General features: G+C 39.5%; 2 protein-coding genes across 2 annotated transcripts; both read left to right on the top strand.

Annotated features, from left to right (window-relative positions):
* The first annotated feature begins 7,839 nt into the window (after positions 1-7,839).
* Positions 7,840-9,289, top strand: LOC107651024 (late cornified envelope protein 1E-like). Its single transcript, XM_016429219.2, has 2 exons — positions 7,840-7,934; positions 8,673-9,289. Exon 2 carries the CDS (start codon positions 8,694-8,696, stop codon positions 9,078-9,080), a length of 387 nt encoding a protein of 128 aa, XP_016284705.2. The 5' UTR covers positions 7,840-7,934; positions 8,673-8,693; the 3' UTR covers positions 9,081-9,289.
* Positions 9,290-16,933: 7,644 nt separating this feature from the next.
* Positions 16,934-18,410, top strand: LOC103096878 (late cornified envelope protein 5A-like). The gene is made up of 2 exons (XM_016429221.2): positions 16,934-16,974; positions 17,762-18,410. Exon 2 carries the CDS (start codon positions 17,783-17,785, stop codon positions 18,167-18,169), a length of 387 nt encoding a protein of 128 aa, XP_016284707.2. The 5' UTR covers positions 16,934-16,974; positions 17,762-17,782; the 3' UTR covers positions 18,170-18,410.
* Positions 18,411-19,228: the final 818 nt, after the last annotated feature.

A 19,228-nucleotide genomic window follows, 5' to 3' on the forward strand; every position in this document is an offset into this window, starting at 1 on the left:
TTCTGGCTGCCTGAAGTATTTTTTTCCTTGGCTTGGTGGCTCTTGAATTTGTCTATTACATTCCTGGAAGTTGTCAATTGAGGATTTATTTCTGGAGGCATCTGTGAATTCTTTCAATTTCAGTTTTATTTTTTTGTTCAAGGATGTCTGGGCAGTTTTCTTTGACAATTTCTTGTAATATGATATCCAAAGTTTTTTCTTCAGGCAATCCAATAATTCTCAGATTGTCTCTATTGACATGTTTTCTAGGTCAGTTATTTTTTCAATAAGATATTTGATGTTTTCCTCTGTTTTTTCATTCTTTTGATTCTGCTTTATTGTTTCTTTATTTCTCATGAAATCATTAGTTTCTAGATGGTCAATTTTGATTTTTCAGACCTGGTTTTCTTCTGTCAGTTTTTGGATCTCCTTTTTCAATTGGTTCATTTCTCCTTGCATCACTTTCATTTGTCCTTGCATCACTTTCCTTTCTTCTTGCATTACTTTCCTTTCTCTTCCCCACTTTTCCTTTACCTCTAATAATTGTTTTTTGAGCTCTTCCAGAATCTGTCCAATCCATATTTTTCTTTTGGACTTTGGGTATGTTTCCTTTGCTGTTGCTGTCCCCTTCTGTATCTGCTCCTTGCCCTTTGTCTCTATAAAAAGTCTTTAGAGTTAGGTCCTTTTTTGATTGTTTACTAATTTTTTTCTATCTAATTATAGGTAGGTTCTGTTTTGGGGGAAGTTGGGAGTGCCCTCTTAAACATCAGTCCTTTTTTGATATTATTTTCAGCTTATTTCCTGGGTTGCTACTAATTTACCAGATGGTCTGAGGGCTGAGAGCTCTGAGAGTCCTCTCCCCCAGATGATTCAATTGACCCTTGAAATGCTGATAGCTTAAAGATTTTCCTCAGGCTTTTGATCTCAGTATGAACTTGATCAGGTCAGGTGCTGTTCAGATTCTAGCCTCAGGCTTAGGCTCACATTTATTGTCTCAAGGTATTCTTGATTCAACCAGGCACACCCTTGATTGCCCTGTCCTGGAACTCCACCCCTAATTTTGGGCAAAAAGATCCCATGGAGGCTTCACCTGAGAACAGTGTCCTCACCCCAAGCCTAGACTGGGACTCCTGGCTTCACTCTGGGGCCATGTGGATCAGCCCCCTTCAGCCAAGATTGCCTTGGGCTGGGATTCCAGACTTCTCCATAGGTTTGCAATTTTCAAGGGGTGTTAGTTGGCTTGGACCACTAACTGCCAGGCAGGCTCTCAGGGTCTGATTTAGCTTGGGTTAAGTTTGGGAACCTATGAGAGCAGATGTGTGGGGTAGTGGGGTGTGTGGTTTGCTCTTCCCTTGCTGCCATTCCTCCTGCTAGCTCTGCTCCCCCTCACACCTTAGTTCCCCAAATGATCTCTGCCTACCTTTGGGTTTTTCTTTTTTGAAGATTGTTTCACTCTGTCTCTGTTGGTTCTTTCATTTCTGTATTCATTTTGTGGTTATATTTTACTCTTGGTCAGAGAGGATTTTCATAATGAAATGGTGTGCTGCTACCCTAGTTACTCCTCCATCTTGGCTCCATCCCTGGAAGTCTCTCATTGGATTCTAGGAGGCACTTCTAAGGGATTGCCTGCATCTATTCCTAATGCTGTTGGCTTGAGCCCCGATTCAGTGTGTTCTCCCCAATATCAATTTCAAGTGAGAATTAATGGCTCCCTAATATAATTGATTCCTTTCAGTAATTAGTACCACAGAGTCTTTTTAAACATTAATGTCAAGTAGCTTTTATAAAAGGATTTACTGAGAAAATATAGCAACAACAGCAGTATGAACATTAACCCATCCCCAGCACCTAAGGGCACACTTAGCCTGTAACACCTGGGGCTCTGAAGAGAGGGGACTCATCCTTAAGGTTGCTCCAAAGTATTTACCCTCACCAAATTCACTTTGTAGTGAAATTGTTTTGATTGATGAATGGCTCTCTCTTCTTCTTGGTTTCCTTTTGACATTCTAGCAAGCTGGGCTAAACAGGACTTTGTCCTGCACCTGGTGTGGCTGTCTACAAAATGAATCATGGACCATAACTCCCCAAGCCCTCTGGGGCTTGCTCTCTTGAGATTATGAAACTCAGGTCACAGCCTAATTCATATTTCTTCCATCTAAGAGCAGGGGGTGAAAATAAATGTAAAGAAAGACGTAAGAACCAATTTTCATGTTCATGGGTCACATGTGGGTGTTGTAGGTAAAGAGGGCTCTTTCCCCATCCATAGAATTACATCATTCCTTACCTTCACATTTCCATACAGGTAGCCAGGAAAGAAGGATGAATCATCTGGTTATCACTTTTTAAAAGCATTTTCAATTCATAGTAGAGCATCCACTCAAAAAATGTCCTCTTCTTTTAATGGTTAAGTCAATTGAAAACAAAATCTGAAGTCTATGTGAGAATTATATCAACAGATGATAAGTGATCCAGGCAAGTCCCTTAATCTTCATTTGCCCCAGTTTATCTACTATAAAATGGGGAGAATGATGGCATCTATATCCCAGAGTTCTTGTAAGGATCAACAGAAATAATATTTGTATGTGCTTAGCACAGTATCTGGCACATAGTAGGCATTCAGTAAATACTTATTTTAAAAAATAATCTGTACATGCTTATAAGGACTGGACTATCACTGATTATTCCCATTACCCTGTTCAAATTATAAAATAATGTTCATATAAACTTGATTATAACAAAATAAGCTAATAATTTATAATAATTGTTCATTTGAATTTTCCTCATGCATCTTAATTTTATTATTAACAATCAATCAATAAGCATTTATTTAGCATCTTCTATGAATCAGGCACTGTATTAATTACCTATAATAATAATAGTAGTAGTAGTTAACATTCTAAGTAGGGCCTTAAGGTTTGCAAATTGTTTTACATGTATTTACTCATCTGATCTTCAGAGTAATTCTGGTAAAGTAGGTGCTATTATTACCATGATTATACAAATGAGAAATATGAGGCTGAAAGATCCTGTATGACATTTCCAGGGTGACAGAGTTAGCAAGTGTCTGAGGGATGAATTGAACTCAGATCTTTTAAATTACAAGTCTAAGGCTCTATCAACTATGCCATCTAACTCCCTAAATGGAGAACAGATGATCACCACTCACATTTGTTAGGTGATTTGGCTTTCAAAGTTATTTCTTTTCTAAAATTTTATGAGGTTACAAAGAACATATGTTATCATTCCCATTTCACAGTTGGGGAAACTGTCTGGAGAGATAATATGACAACCATGAACACAACAGAGGCAGCATCAGGATTCACGTTTAAACCTAGGTTCCCTAACTCCATATGGAGCAATTCACCTGAGACAAAACTCTAACTTATCAAATCACAAAAGGTGGAATGGAAGCAGAGGCTGGATGATCATTAGTAAAATAAGATATAGTAGGGATTGCTTTTGTGTAAGAATTGGCCAGGAAGATCACTCAGGCCCCTTTGAATGCTAACATTCTGTGATTCCATGATGCTGTGAAGCCAATGCAAGATGGCAGAATGGAGAAAAATATTTGGGAAGAAAATAAGGGTCACCTTATTTTTTCTTTTTAAATCCTGGTCAGTCGGGCAACTAACTACAGTGTGTGCCCTGGCCATGAAGGGTTCTTGGGTAGTGATGGTGCTGGAAGCTTGCTTAGAGGTTTCTTAATCAGACTCACTAATGTAGCCCCCTCTATCCATGGGGGAGACAAAGTACAATGATACATTTCTTCTTGAATTTGTTAATTTTTGGTATTTAAATATAGATTTTATAATAAAAAGTAAAATTGAACAGTTTCCCCTTCTTATTTCAATAGGAGGGAGGTGAAGTAGATAGATAATAGTTTGGATTTTTTTCTTAATTGAAGAATTAAAATTAAATCTACTGAATATGAGTAACAATCTCAGTTTACTGAAAGAAATGGAACCACCAACAAATGGTCATCTGCCGAAATAAAAGGCTAACCAGTTATACAGGAAATGAACAAGAAAAAAATACAGAAGCAACACTCACCAGGAAAACCAAGACCAGCATGTTGGATAGATTTGGTAGATGGAGGAGGAAAGGGAGAACCGGCAGACACTAGAAAGAGAAACCTAAAGATCCCAATTGCTTAGCTGAGAGGTTCCTAACAGACAAGGGAAGAGATAGGGCTCATGAGTTATTACAGTAGAGTGCAAGTCATTCAAATTTCTGTTGGCGGGCAGTTCTGGGAGTAATAATGTAGGATTCTCTCTCCCATGTCTTCCCCCCATCCACAGGTTTGTGAAAGATTGTCTGACTGGCTAGTTCCTCCACTTTGATTGGAGGATGCTCAGAGAAGTCCTCTATCCCAACCACAGAGCTGGAAGGCTACTTGATTCCTTCACACTGATCATCATTCTAGCATCTTTTTATCGAGTTTAGGTTGAAAGCACTCTTAATATATGATCTCATTAGATCCTCACAATAATTCTGTGAGATAAGGGCTGTCATCTTTGTTTCACAGATGAGGACACTGAGGCTAAGAAAAGTCACTGACTTACTCAAATTCACATAGTGAGCAAGTGAGTGATAATAGGATACATCCTCAGGATTTCCTGACTCCAAGTTCACCTCTGTATCCACTAAGCCACCTACGTTACATATGATGAGGTCAATCCCACTCCATCCGTCAAAAGGAGAAGGGGGTTCATTGAAGTAGACAACTACTCCTAACCATCTAGGCTTTGTAATCACATTTTTTTACTTCCTTCAACTTTGGGCTTTTGCCCTCTTCTATTATTGACAAGTATTTCCATTGTCAGATCCCAATACTTATTTCCCCAGCCCCTTCCATTCTAGATCTAGCCTCTATGAAGACCTGTGTCTCTTAAATATCCAGATCAGAACAGAGATTCCTTCTTCACTTCTCACATCACAGGGACCTAGACATTTCCTCTTGCCTCAAGTCTGACAGAATGCACTAAATATGATCTAACCACTTGACACTCCTCCCAGTTCTAATCTATGCTGGGGGAGGAAATGTAGGAGAAGTCTTAAAACTTCCCTAAGGTTCCAAGTCATGGATTTTGTAATGAGTGTTGACTAAAATTGTAGTTTAGTAGTGGGGCGGTGACTACGTGGAAAAAAGGACTGGATACTGTCATGCTATTATCATTGCCATTGCTATCTTCTTTATCATAGAATAGCACCTTGAGTAACCTGGCACTCAGACAGTGTTTTGAAGTTGGTAAAACCCAGCTAAAACCTTTACCTCATTTGATCATCATTCCCTTTACCATCATCAACCCCATCACTATCAGCATCATTACCAAAGTCAGAAGGAATGCAGAGAGTTATATAGAGGCATGCACAGGTGTAACTCATTTCAGATAATATGAACAAAGGATCCTGAATTTAGAACCAGAAGAAAACTCAGAGGTCACCTAATCCAAGTTCCCATATTACAGATAAAGACAGTGAGACGCTGAGGATGTGATTTCAACCGGGTCTCACAAAGAACAAAGCGCAGAGCTAGGGCTCTGACTCACATTCTCTCATTTCATCTCTAGGGCTTTTGCTACAGTATAATGCAACCTTAAATGTAAAAAACAAAACAAATAAAACACACACACACAGTGTTTCAAAAGGATGTTTAAAATGGCGAACAAGGGAAATTCTTTTAAGTGAATTCCTTTATAATGGCAAAGATTCTTTTGTAATAATCATCATCGTCATCTTCTTTTCCTATCTACAATGCACTCACCTGACAAAAAAAGGTTTTTGTTGACAAGGCTTCCTTAAAATCTATATGTCCCACCCTTTTCCAGACCAATCACAAACACATTTCTATCCTCTGGGTATTAGCACCCCAGTCTCTGTCCATGGAGCTACCAAATCAGTGAATCAATGAAGAGTTTGGGACAGGACTGGTACATGGAGCATGCTCGTATGTCCCAACAGTGAAATAGGGAGTCACGTCCAGGCTTTCCTTTTCCAGTTTCCTTTAAGTGGAAGGATATTCTCCAAGGCATGTAGAGGGAAAAGGAAGACTGTTGTCTGGCTTCCTTAGCTTTGACTGGGAACATGAGCTTTTACGTGGCTATGTATCAGACACAGAAAGAGAGATACATACATAAAGAAACAAAAACAGAGAGACAGAGAGGATGGACAGGTGATTGACCAGAAGGATGACTGTATGCTGGGAGGGAGGGAAGATGTATCTGTTGTAAGGTGTTCCAAGATTTTGAAAGGTCATGGTTGTGTAATAAACTATAAAGTATCAAGAAATATTTGTGTGTGGAATGAGAAGTAGCATGTTATGATGGGAAAAGATAATACCAGTCTTTAGGAAGCATTAATGTATAGAAGGTATAACAAAGGCATTGATGGGGACAAAAACTAATAACAAATAAATGTAAAGTAAAAATAATTTTTATATTGCCCCCATCAGATAGAACCTCATCTATGCTGATGCTCATGGCGAACCCAACCCAGAGAGAAATAATTTCACACTGCCACAACCTTATATAGCATCATGCCACTATACTTCTTAAGGTATTTATCTTATACTGAATTATACTTATTGGTGAATTTATGATCTCTTAACTAGATTATAGGTTCTGGGTTGAAATTTTATCCCAGACTCTTCCTACCTCTGTGACTGTGAACCAATTATTTAATCTTTCTCAAGTTCTTTTTCTCAGCTGTAAAATAGGGAAATCATAGCACTCCCTCCCATGAAGTATTGAGGATCAAATAAGATAGTATGCAAACCTTAAGGGGGAAGATAAGTGTTAGCTATTATTACCAGTATTATTATTGAGGATGGGAACTATGTCTTATCCACCTTTTTCCCCCTTGGAAGTTTTTAGCATAGAACTTTATTCTCAACTAATTGCAGAATGGATGGATATATGGCTGGATAGAGTGATGGATGGCCATCCTTGGATTGTTCTCTGACAAAGATATAATGGATGTGGGGAGAAGGATGTCTTACATTTGGGATGACAGTTCAATGGCTTTGGGTCAGAGATATTGGGGAGAAGATTAGAAATTAGAAATTCTCTGTTGAAGGATTGTTGTGCATAAGAGTTAAAGGGGGTATAACCAAGAGATATAAGTCTATGTGATGTTAAGGGCAAAGTGAAACAGTCCTAGGAGACAATCATGAAGTTATAGCTATAAAAATAAAAGATCTTAGAGATCATATCTTAGGGGCCCATTCCCTTCCTTTTAAATATGAGGATTCCAAAGCCTGAAGGTTGAAGTGACTTACCTTAATTCAGAGAGGCAGAGTAAAGATTTGAACTTAGGTACTGTAACTCCAACTTAACTACTCTTTTCACTTCTCTGCATCTTAGACATGACAACAAAGCAGGGGGCCACAAGGAAATTTCCAAGAGAGGACAGAACCTCAGTGACTGAAGTCCCTAGAGTTTTTGCCCAGTAATTAGACTTCATGGCAATTACCTAAATTGCCATGTGAACGAAAGACTCCTAATATTTATGAAGAACTAGCCTTGCTGAAAGCACCATCTAGATCCCTTCACATCTGCCTTGGTCTGACATCATGAAAGAAACATGGACTTCATTTTGAGGCACTGTGGTTTGTCCTGGCTAATCAAGTTACTATTTCTGGGACGTTATAGAAAATATTTGCCTTTCCGGGCCTCAGTGTCTTCATCTATAAAATGAGGCAAGCAGACTAGAGGTTTTCTATCATCCCTCACTGCCTCAGTGATCCATGTGTTTACATAGGTCAGCACGTGTAAAGTTAGAGAATGTCAGGAATTATCTGACACATGCCATGAATTGGGAAAGACACTCTTCCTCCTAAGGAGCTGTCTCATACCAACAGCTCAGCCTAGGATGCCCTATAAAAGGTATCTCTGCCCTTGGCTCCTCATCCACTCTGGTTCTTTAGCAGAGAGTTCCTGTCTGTGTCTCTGATCAGGGTGAGTATCTGCTTGAGAGCCCAGGGGATGGTTTGGAGTAAAGGGAAGGAAAGTATAAAGTAGGGGGAGAGAGAAGTGGGGAGGAAGACAGAAAGGGGGATGAAGGCAAATGGATAAAGAGGCTGAGGATGAGGAAAGAGTTCAAATGAATGGGAAGTGAAGAAGCTGGTGAAGAATGGAAGCTTGAACTTTGGATTTCTGGACTGAGAGAAAATCAGTTTGGATTCTCCAGAAAACAACCATAAAAGAGTCTGGTCTCTGGAAGAAAGGGAGTAGAGAGGGATAGTAGTGGTCAGAGTTACAGGGAACCGCTTTGAATTAGAATTCAAAGGATGCTGTCGGGGGGGGGGGGTTCCCTCCCTTGTCTAGAATATAAAAACTATTTAATCTTTAAGGTTCTTTATACTTTTCCTAGTTGTACAATACCCAATAGTCACAGATAGGTGTTTATATTATATAAAGCATATTATGTATATATGTATAAATAATATATACATATCTAGTGACAGAGACAGGGAGAGATAGACAGAGGTGATAAAATTTAATAATAATATCCTCTTCCCAAATTCACCCTAAATATATTTAAGTGGAGAAATTATTTTGTTATGTCTTTTCTTTCTAGATACTAATATATTATTGGGAAAATTTACTATCACATTGAAGATCAATTGCAGATAAAGAAAACTTTTAAGACTAGATTTCATATATCTGAAAAAAAAATCTAATATTGTCTTTCAGGTTTACTGAACTTCCACAGATATGTCCTGCCAGCAAAGCCAGCAGCAGTGCCAGGCCCCTAAGTGCCCACCTAAGTGTCCCCCCAAGTGTCAGACACCTAAGTGTCCACCCAAGTGTCCCCCAAAGTGCCCTACTCAGGCTCCATGCCCTCCTCCAGTCTCTTCTTGCTGTGGTTCTAGTTCAGGAGGATGCTGTAGCTCTGGGGGATGCTGTGGCTCCAGCTCTGGAGGATGCTGCAGCTCTGGCTCTGGGGGTGGCTGCTGCCTCTTCTCCCATCACAGGAGATCCCACAGGCGCAGGCACCAGAGGTCTGACTGCTGTGACAGTGGCAGTGGGCGCAGCCAGCAGTCTGGAGGCTGCTGTGGAAGCTCTGGGGGCTCCTGTGGAAGCTCCGGGGGATGCTGCTGATCTGGTGCTCCAACCCAAGAAGAGAAGAGACAATTTATTCCTCTTTATCCTTACTGCTTAGCCCCCTTTGTAAGCTCCTGGATTTGAATTGTTTAGATGTTCATAGGGGATGGGGAGAAGCAGGGCCTATCACTTCTTTATTATCAAACCCCCAATATTCAAACCACTCTCCTCTTCATTTATCCTGTGCAACAATAAAGTTTTTTGTTCTGGTCACAGGTGCCTCCTAGTCTCTGTTCTTTCCATTTGGAACTTCCTTCAAGGCTCCTTTCTTGTTGATTGATCCACAACAGACTTCCATGAGTACAGTACCTTCAGAGAATGTCCAAAGAGTAATTGTTGGTGGTAGGAATGGGAACCTAGGGCAAGGTTCCCTTCATTCTGACCCAAGGAGAAACAGAATATCTATGTAGAAATCAGTTTGTTTTAGCATTTCTTTACTTTCTTTCCTAAAGAGTAAAATACACCAAGGCATAGCTGTCTCTGCCTCCAAGTTTCTGGGGAGAGACAAAGGTTCAAGCCCAGGTGAAAAGGAGAGGGGCTATTCAGATGTGGGAACATCCCTCTTGGTTTGGAGCAAAAAGTCTCAAGGGACGGAGCCTGGTAGGAGAATTCAGGAGGACCTAGTCCTTCCTGTTGGATCATTTAAGGATGGGATGGCTAAATGATATATGATCTATCTCAACTTCCATTTTTCCCTGCTTCCACTAGTCCTGGCTGTCTGTTTGACCTAGAGCATAGGGATATCCAATACTGTTGACCTTTCTTAATCTCTAGAAAAGTCCTCTCTCTGGCATAGGGCTGTCCCTCTTTCACTGATACAGTCCCTGCATATCAGACAAAGTTGTAGCCTTTCTGAGATCTGCCTAGTCCTCCTAGAACCCCTCTCCCTCTTAATGGGGTGCACCCAATTCTAGAGCCCAGGACCAACCTCCAGATGCTGTCTGGGCTATGGTACCCTACTATTTTCTCCATATTTTCATGTGCTTTCTGGACCTCTAATGACCTTTTTCCTTTTCCTGAAATCTTTTCAGCCAAGGGGTCCTAACTACAAGTTATATTTCAGCTATAGTAACAACACTGTAAGATAAGTCATTAATGACTGAGCTTCACACCAAAGAAATGAGAAAATGCACCTTCTTTCCTTAAAAGAAATGGAGGACTTGAGGTGGGGAAAAGGGCATATACTGTAAGACTCAGCTGGTCTATTGGTTGATTTCAAAAAGCTTGATTTTTATTTCTTGTTCTAAGGGATAGCTCATTGAGTAGGAGGCAGAGGATAGATGCACTTAAATATGAAGGTGAATTCAAACAAAATGTACCATAGTTAGGTTTTTTCTAAGTCAGTTTATTTTATAAAGTTAGCATTTATATATAGTGCCATAAAGTTTGGAAACACTTTACAAATAATATCTCATTTCACTTTTATGAGAACCCTTGGAGGCAGGTGCTATCACTCTCCCTATTTTACAAATGATAAAAGTGAGGTAAGCAGAGGCGAATGACTTGACCAGAATCAAATAGCTTACAAATTATCTGAGAAAAAATTTGAATTCAAGTCCTTCTGTTTCTAGGTCCAATACTCTACTATGCCATCGATATTTTGACCTTAAGTCTATTTTGGCTTTAATTCATCTTTTTTTTTTTGTCTGTTAAGTTATTATCTATTTATTTTTGCCAGTCTTTTCTTTTAAATTTTGAGTTGTAATTTGTTCCTTCTCACCCATCCCCAAACCACTGAGAAGATAAGTAAAATTTTATTAATCTATCTCTATCACTCCTGTTCAGGATGCTTAATGAGTGCCTGATGGCTTGTTGTTCATTCCTGGGCAAGAGTCAGCCTGGGAGTTCCTTGAAGACTAGTTCCCAAGGGACAAGGGTAAATTTGGATTTCATAAAACAAGGTTATCATTTCTCCCTTCTGGTTATAAAATAAGGCTGTCAATACTTGCAAAGATAATGACCAGATGATTCATTCTTCTTTCCTGCCTTCCTATATTCACGTGTGAAGTTGTCGTTCACCATTAGTCATCATACATTATTGTTATTACTGTGTATAATTTTCTCATTTTATATGGATAATATGAAAATATATTCTGCCTGATTTTACATGAAGACTTGACCATTATCAACAAGGAAAGGATCCAGGCTAACTCCAAAGGACTCATGATGAAAAAAGACATCCACTCCCTAAGAAGGAACAGAGTCCAGTTCAGACTGAAACATACCATTCTTCACTTTATTTTATCCATGAATTTTTCTCTACTGTGAGCAGTATGTACAGAACATGATGAACAGGGAAATATGTATTATACAATAATATACTTACACCCTATATAATATTACCTTCCTTCTTGGAGAAAGATGGGATGGAGGAGAAAAAAGAATGAGACCTATAGCTAATGTGAGAATTTGTTTCTCTTGGATAAGCATATCTATTATAATTAATTACATATTTATATCAAATAATATGCATTATATTATCATTGTTACATAATATATTCTGTTATATATAAAGGTAAATGGTAACAAAAAGAATTAATAATCATTTATTAAACATTAACTATATGCCAAGCCCTTTCTAAGTGCCTATAATAACCATAATAATAATAGCTAGAGTTTAAATAAGGCTTTATGGTTTTCATATTGCTTTATGTGTGTTTCCTCTCATTTGATCCTCACAGCAACCTTACTAACATAAGTGCTTTTAATAGCCCCATTTTACAAATAAGGAAACTGAGGCTGAGAAAGGTGGCTTGTTCAGGGTGACAGATAAAGAGTTTCTAAAGCAGGAATTGAACCTGGACCTTTTAAATTCCAAGTCCAGGGCTCTATCTACTGTGCCACCTAATTGCCTAATGGGAGCACAGATGACAGACACTCACTTTTACATGGAGATTTAAAGTCATTTCCTTTTTTTAAAACTTTGTAAGGTACATAGAATAAATATTATCATCTATATTTCTCAAACTGGGAAACTAAAGTCTGGAGAGATAAAATGGCTTACCCATGAAGACAACAGACACTATCAGAATCTATAAAGCCTGGTCCCTATATCCAAACCCAATATAAATACAGCACCCTGAGATAAAGCTTTCACTTAAAAGTATCACAACCCAAAAGGTGGAATTGTAAGTAGACACTGGACGATCACCCAGTCAGGTCTGCTAGAATAGGGATCCCACTTGTGTATGAATTAGCCAGAATGGTTTCTAAGGTTCCCCCAACTCTAACATTTTTTTGTGATCCCATGAGGCTATGAAACAAGTAAAGTTGAAAGAAACATTTTGGTGGAAAATGAGAGTATCTCAGTCATATCCTTTAATTCCTGGCCACTGAGGCAGCTAACTAGTCCTTTGCCACATGCCCACAGCACCAGCCCTGGTCATGGAGGTCATGTTATAGTGCTACACATTTGCTCAGAGATCACCTAAACCAGCCCTTACATGTATAGTTCTTTCTCTCTATGGAACGTCACTGACTGCTCTAGTAGAATGACACATTAATTCCTTAACTCATTGTTGTACTAGGATATTAATTAAGGTTTTATAATAAGTTAATAATAATAAAATTATTTTTCATCAATGAGAGGGAGGTAAAGGATGCAGATTAATTATTCAGGTGGGTTTTAAAATTTTGATTTAAAAATTAAAATTAAATTGATTAAAACCAAGTAATAACCAGCATTTTCTGAAAGAAAAAAAGAGTCACCAATAAAAGGACCTCCCCATAAACACAGGGATGACTAATTTTAGAGAATTAGGACCAGGAAATAATAAGGAAGCAATGCTCACCAAAGAAACCAAGACCAGGAATCTGGGTAGATTTGGTAGTTGGCAGAGGAGAGTGAGACCATACAGATAAAAAAAGAAATCCAAAGATTGTAACCCTTTAGCAGAGAACTTCCCAACAGACAAGGGAAGAAGAGAGACTTGTGAGATACTGCAATAGAGCGTGTCATTTAGAATTGGTATTGGAGGACAATTCTCTGAGGAGTAGGATTTTTGGTCCTGTGTCTCCCCCTCATCTACAGATTTGGTGAAAGATGGTCTAGTTGGCTGTTTCCCTGTCCTGAAAGGAAAATGCTAAAGGAATGCTATCCCAACCAGAAAGCCATGCACAGAAAGAGGGAGTTGGGTAGTCTACATGGCTACTTCACAATTATCTTACATCATCACCATCCTAGCATTTGTATAGTAAGTGAAGGTTGAACGTGTGGTGCTATTATCCCTATTTCATAGTAGAGGACACCGAGGCTAAGAAATGTCAGTGACTTGACCAAATTAACACAGGAAGCAAGTGAGACAGGATTAACCTCAGATTTTCCTGACTCAGTTCATCACTCCATCCACTATGCCACCATCATATATGATGAGGTCAATCCCACTCCCTCTAGCAGAAGGAGAAAAGAGTTAATTAAAGCCAACAACTGTTCCTAACTATTCAGGCTCCAGAATAAGTAGATTTCTACTTTTTCAAACTGGTTTTCTCCATCTCTTCTATCATTGCCAAGAATCTCTGAAGATCCAAAGAAGAACAAGGGGAACTCAGCACAAGTACCCAGAGAAACCTCCTGAGTCATCTTTTTGCCTCCAAACTGACAGAATGCTTTAAATATAGCCTAACCAATGAACCCTCCAACCCCCCAGCTGTAGTCTATTATTGAAAGAGAAGGACAGGGAGTCCTAAAACTTTCCTGGGGTTCCAAACCATGGACTTTATTTTGAGTGTCTAAACTGGCATTTGACTAGAATGAGAAGAGTGAGTACTAGGTGACAAGCAGGAATGGATCTCTTCCTGATTTATCCACTGCCGTTGCTGTCTTCTTCATCATGGAAAGGCATCTAGAATAACCAGACATTCAAACAGTGCTTTTAAATTGGCAAAACCCAGTTACATCCTTTATCTCATATGACCATCATTCCCTTTGCCCCATTAGCACCATCAGTATTATCAGCATTATTTAAGTCAACATCAATACAGGGGCTTATAAAGAGATATCCACAGGTGTAACTCACTTCAAATAATAAGATCAAAGGATAGTGAGTTTAGAATCAGAAGAGAACTCAGAGATCCTCTACTTAAAGACTCATTTTACAAATGCATTGAGATTCTGGGATGTAAGTGTTTTAAACAAGATCTCACAGGGAATAAAGCAAAGAGAGCTAGAACTCTTACCCAGTCCCCCTGACTTTATCTCCAGGGATTTTGCCATAATATCATGCAACATTAAAGATAAAAACAAAGTTTAAAATTGATTCTGGTTTTGGTGATCAAGGGAAACTCTTTTCTAAGGAATTAGATTTTGAGTTCCTTTATATAGGGAAGGATCCTTTTGTAAATAAAAAATATCTTCCTTTATTATCTTCAATACACATAAGTGGTAAATTTAGGGTTTTGTTGTCTAGATTTCCTTGAAATCCATGCCCTTTTCCCCTACTAAGCACAATGACAGTCACATCTCTGTCCTCCGGGTGTTATCAAATTAGTCTGTATACATGAGGCTGCCAGATCAATTGTTTTGTTCCAAAACAGTGTTCAGGGACCATTTATATACAGTGTAAGTAAATACATTATTGAAGAATTTGAGATAGGACTGGCAAGTGGGACATGTTGGTATGTCCCAACAGTCAAACAGTGTCTCATGTCCTGGGCTCCCTTTTCTACCTTCCTTAAGGTGGAGTGATATTCTTAAAAACATGTAGAGAAAAGAGGGTGTATGTTGTCTGTCTTACTTATTTTTGACTGGGAACATGTGCTTTTATGTGGTTGTGTCTCAGAGACAAACAGTTGGAGACAGATACAAGAGAAAGATAAAGAGACAATCACAGAGACAGAGGCAGTGAACAAGTAATAGACATGGAGGATGACTATGCTGGAAAGGGAGGAACATAAACCTATCCCAAGTGTTCCAAGGTCTTGATGCAGGTATGTAAGAAGCTAAAAATCATTTAAAATATTTGTTTGTATAATGGGAGCTATATTATGATGGAAAAAAGACCATCACAGTCCTTAAGGGACTTAGAAAAGGCATAAGGATGATCCTGGGGGAACACAAACAGACAATACATTACTCTAACCATAAAGTAAAAATAATTTCCAATCTGCTCCCATCAAACAGTCCTTTATCCATGCACGTGCTCCTGGTGACCTCAGAGAAAAATAATCTCTTACTGCTTTGACATTCTATAGCATGGACTCAGGATACCGCCTATGGCATTTTTCTCTCTTATGGTGAATACAGTTATTTGTGAATTCATTAACACTTGATTAGACAACAGATTCTTAGTCAAAATCCAAAATATTCAATGCTTCTTAGCTATGTGACCTTGGACAAGTTACTTAACCTCTCTCAAACTCAGTTGCCTCAGCTTCACAATGGGGAAAATCATAGCACCTACTTCCCAGTATATGAGTTAGTAAATGTAAAGTACTTATGAAAATGTAATGGAAAAGACAAATTTTAGTAACTCTAAGAAGTAATATCATAGAGGTCAGGAACTGGGTCCCATTCTTCCTTTTTTCCCCTTTAAAGCTATTAGCAGAGAATTCTGTTCTCAGCTAATTGGATGGATGGATGGATGGATGGATGGATGGATGAATGAGTGAAAGGCCACTTAATCCAAACCTTTGGGTTGCCAAATCTAAAAAATGATTGGTAGGGGTTTGGGAGGAATGTTTCTTGGATTTGGGAAAGAGATTTGGGGGAGCATATTTGAAGTTCTCTATTGAGGGTTGATGTTGTATAGAGGTAAAAGATGGATAACCCATAGAAATAATTTTAGGTGATACTAAGGACAAAATGAAATGGTCTTAGTGGATGACCATGACTTTTATGGCTATTAAAATGAAAAATGTTTGGTCATATATTCCAGTCCTTTTAGAGATAAGGCATCCAAAGGCCAGGAGTTGAAGCAATTTGCCCTGACTCACACAAATAATAAGATGAAGAGGAAGGATGTGAAACTCACTCCTGTGACTCCTACTTAAGATGTCTTTCCACTGTCCCACCAGATATTTCATACAAGACAACGGGGAAAGGAGTCACATGGAAATTTTTTTTAAGTAGACAGAGGCCCAGTGGCTGAAAGAACAGAGCTTTTACCCAATGCCTAGACTTCAAAGCAACTCCCCAAACTGCTCTTTGAGCAGAGAGTTCCCAATCTTTACAATAAACCTAACCAAAAACACCTCTGGATCTCTTTACTAGAGAAGTTGCCTCAGATCTGCCTTGACATGGTATAATGAAAAGAACATTGACTTCATTTAGGGGGGCATGGCTTAATCTCTGGCTAATCTATTTATTGGTTGTCAGGTTAACACAATAGATAGACCACCCAGCTTTGTGTCAGGAAGATCTGAATTCAATTCTAGCCTCATATATTTACTAACTGTATGACACCGAGCAAGTCATATAACCCTCTGGCTCAATGTCTTCATTTGTAATGAGGAATTATGAGTTAGAGAAAGAAACGGCACATCCCTCCAGTATCTTTACCATGACAACACCAAATGAGATCATGAAGAGTTCAATAGTTAAAACAATAGAACAACAACAAATCCATTTACTACTTCTGACTCTATCTGAGGCATTTACCTACCAGGAACACAGTGTCTTCTTCTATATAATGAAGCAATCCGAGGAGAGGTCTTCTAATATCCCTCAACACCTCAATGATCCATGTGCTGGCAAATATCAGTGCAGGTGAGGCTAGAGAATGTCAGGAATTGTCTGACACATGCCACAAGTTGTGAAAGACACTCTTCCTCCTAGAGAGTTGGGTCTCATAGCAACAGCTCACCCTGGGATGCCCTATAAAAGGTGTCCCTGTCTCTGACTCCTCACCTTCTCTGGTTCTTCAGCAGAGAGCTGCCATCCGTGTCTGTGATCAAGGTGAGTGTCTGTCTGAGAACCCAGAGGGAGGCTTGGAGCAGGGTATTGAAGGAAAGGAAAGGAGAATAGCAAGCAGTAGGAGAGAGGAATATGAAGGGAGATAGCAAAAGGAATTAAGGCAGATATAAAGAAATGCCGAGGAAGAGGAAAGAGTTCAAAGGAGTGGGAAATGCAACAACTGGTGAAGAATACAAGCTGGTAGTGTGGATTTGTTCTAAATTAATGTAGAATCAGTTTGGATTTTCCTATATGGAACCAGGAAAGTCCGATGTCTGTGTGAGGGTAGTGAGGAGGAGCAGCAATGTTACTCATTTCTTGAAATTTTCATGAACTGGAATCCAAAAGGTGCCCTCAGCATGTTGAGAGAAGTCAATACCTCTCTTCCCTAGGACACATATATTAACTCTTAACATTTAAGACCACATAATTTTCCTAGTTCTACAATTCCTAACAAGTATAAGTGTGTGTGTGTGTGTGTGTGTGTGTGTGTGTGTGTGTGTGTATAAAAACAGGAGAGAGGGAAAGAAACAAAGACAGAAACAGAGAAAAAGAAACAGAGAATCTAAATGCTGAAAACTTCTTGAATTGATATAAAATACATTTTCCCTCAACCAAAATTTGAACCTCAATTCATTTTAATAGATGAATTATTTCATTAAACCTTTTCTTTCTGAATACTACTGTGAGCTAGGCAAAATTCGTCATCACAATGTGGATCAATTCCAAGAAAAGAAAGTTTTCAAGAATCATCTGCATACATCTGAAAAAATCCTATGTTGTCTTTCAGGTTTACTGAACTCCCACAGAGATGTCCTGCCAGCAAAGCCAGCAGCAGTGCCAGGCCCCTAAGTGCCCACCCAAGGGCCCACCTAAATGTCAAACCCCTAAATGCCCACCAAAGTGCCCTCCCAAGTGCCCTCCCCAGGCTCCATGCCCTCCTCCAGTCTCTTCCTGCTGTGGTTCTAGCTCAGGAGGATGCTGTAGCTCTGGGGGATGCTGTGGCTCCAGCTCTGGAGGATGCTGCAGCTCTGGCTCTGGGGGTGGCTGCTGCCTCTTCTCCCATCACAGGAGATCCCACAGGCGCAGGCACCAGAGGTCTGACTGCTGTGACAGTGGCAGTGGGCGCAGCCAGCAGTCTGGAGGCTGCTGTGGAAGCTCTGGGGGCTGCTGTGGAAGCTCTGGGGGTTGTTGCTGATCTGGTGTCCCACCCAAGAAGAGAAGAAGAGGCAATGCATCAGCTCTGCTCCTTTTTCTCTTTACTCAGCTTCTTCTTTCTTCTCAAATTGAACAGTTCAGATGTTCTTCAGGGATGGAGAGAATCAAGGTCTATCACTCTTTTTTTATCTCAAACTCCCAATATTCAAACCACTCTCCTCCTCCTCATTTATCCTAAGCAACAATAAAGTCATTGTTTTTCTGGTAATGGCTGTCTCTTATTCTCTGATTGTATCTTTAAAATTTCCTTCAAGACAAAAAAACTAGCTAGCTGCCTCAGTGACCAGGATTTGAAAGGTATAATGAAGATCCCCTCATATATTGTTAGGCTTAGTTGGCCTGTTGGTTGATTTTGCAAAGCTTCATCTTATTTCTCTTTTTTATGCCCTGTTTGAAGGGACAGTTCATTGGATAGAAGACAGGGGATGGATACATTTGGATTTGAAAGTGAAGTCAAACAGGATGTACCAAAATCACAAATTAAGTCCATTCTTTATTGTCATGTAGGCCCTAATGAGAATCTGGGGATCATCCATCCCAATGCTCTCTCACCCTCATGAGTAAGGTAGTCCAGAGCAAGGTTGCCTCTCTCCTACTGTGTCCTAGGGGTACCTCTAAGGGATCCTGATCACTCGGGCCCCTGTGAACAGTCAGTGATCCCATGATGCTGAGAAGCCAGTGCAGAACTGAGAGAAATATTTCAGTAGAAAATCAGTGTATCTTAATTATACCTTCCAAATCCTGGTTGCTGAGGCCACTAGCTAGTCTTTTGCTATAAACCCAAAGTATCGGCTTTGGCCATGGAGGACTTCTTGGGCACTGAGTGTGCTTCAAGTTTGCTCAGAGGTCACCTATTCCAGTCCTCTCGCTTACAACCCCTCCATTCCATAAGGAGTCACTGAGATTGTCCTGCTAGAATGACACATTACTTTTTAACATGTTGCTTTATTAGTACTTGAATTCATATTTTATAAAAAATGAGTAAGAACAAAAAGTCTTTTCCTTCCCTTTATCTTCAGTGGAAGGGAAATGAAGGAGA

The sequence above is a fragment of the Monodelphis domestica genome, chromosome 2 (assembly GCF_027887165.1).
Source record: "Monodelphis domestica isolate mMonDom1 chromosome 2, mMonDom1.pri, whole genome shotgun sequence".
Taxonomy (NCBI): Eukaryota; Metazoa; Chordata; class Mammalia; order Didelphimorphia; family Didelphidae; genus Monodelphis; species Monodelphis domestica.

Excerpts from the sequence above, each read along its gene's own strand:
- LOC103096878 (XM_016429221.2), top strand. The coding sequence starts at position 17,783 with ATGTCCTGCCAGCAAAGCCAGCAGCAGTGCCAGGCCCCTAAGTGCCCA.
- LOC107651024 (XM_016429219.2), top strand. The coding sequence starts at position 8,694 with ATGTCCTGCCAGCAAAGCCAGCAGCAGTGCCAGGCCCCTAAGTGCCCA.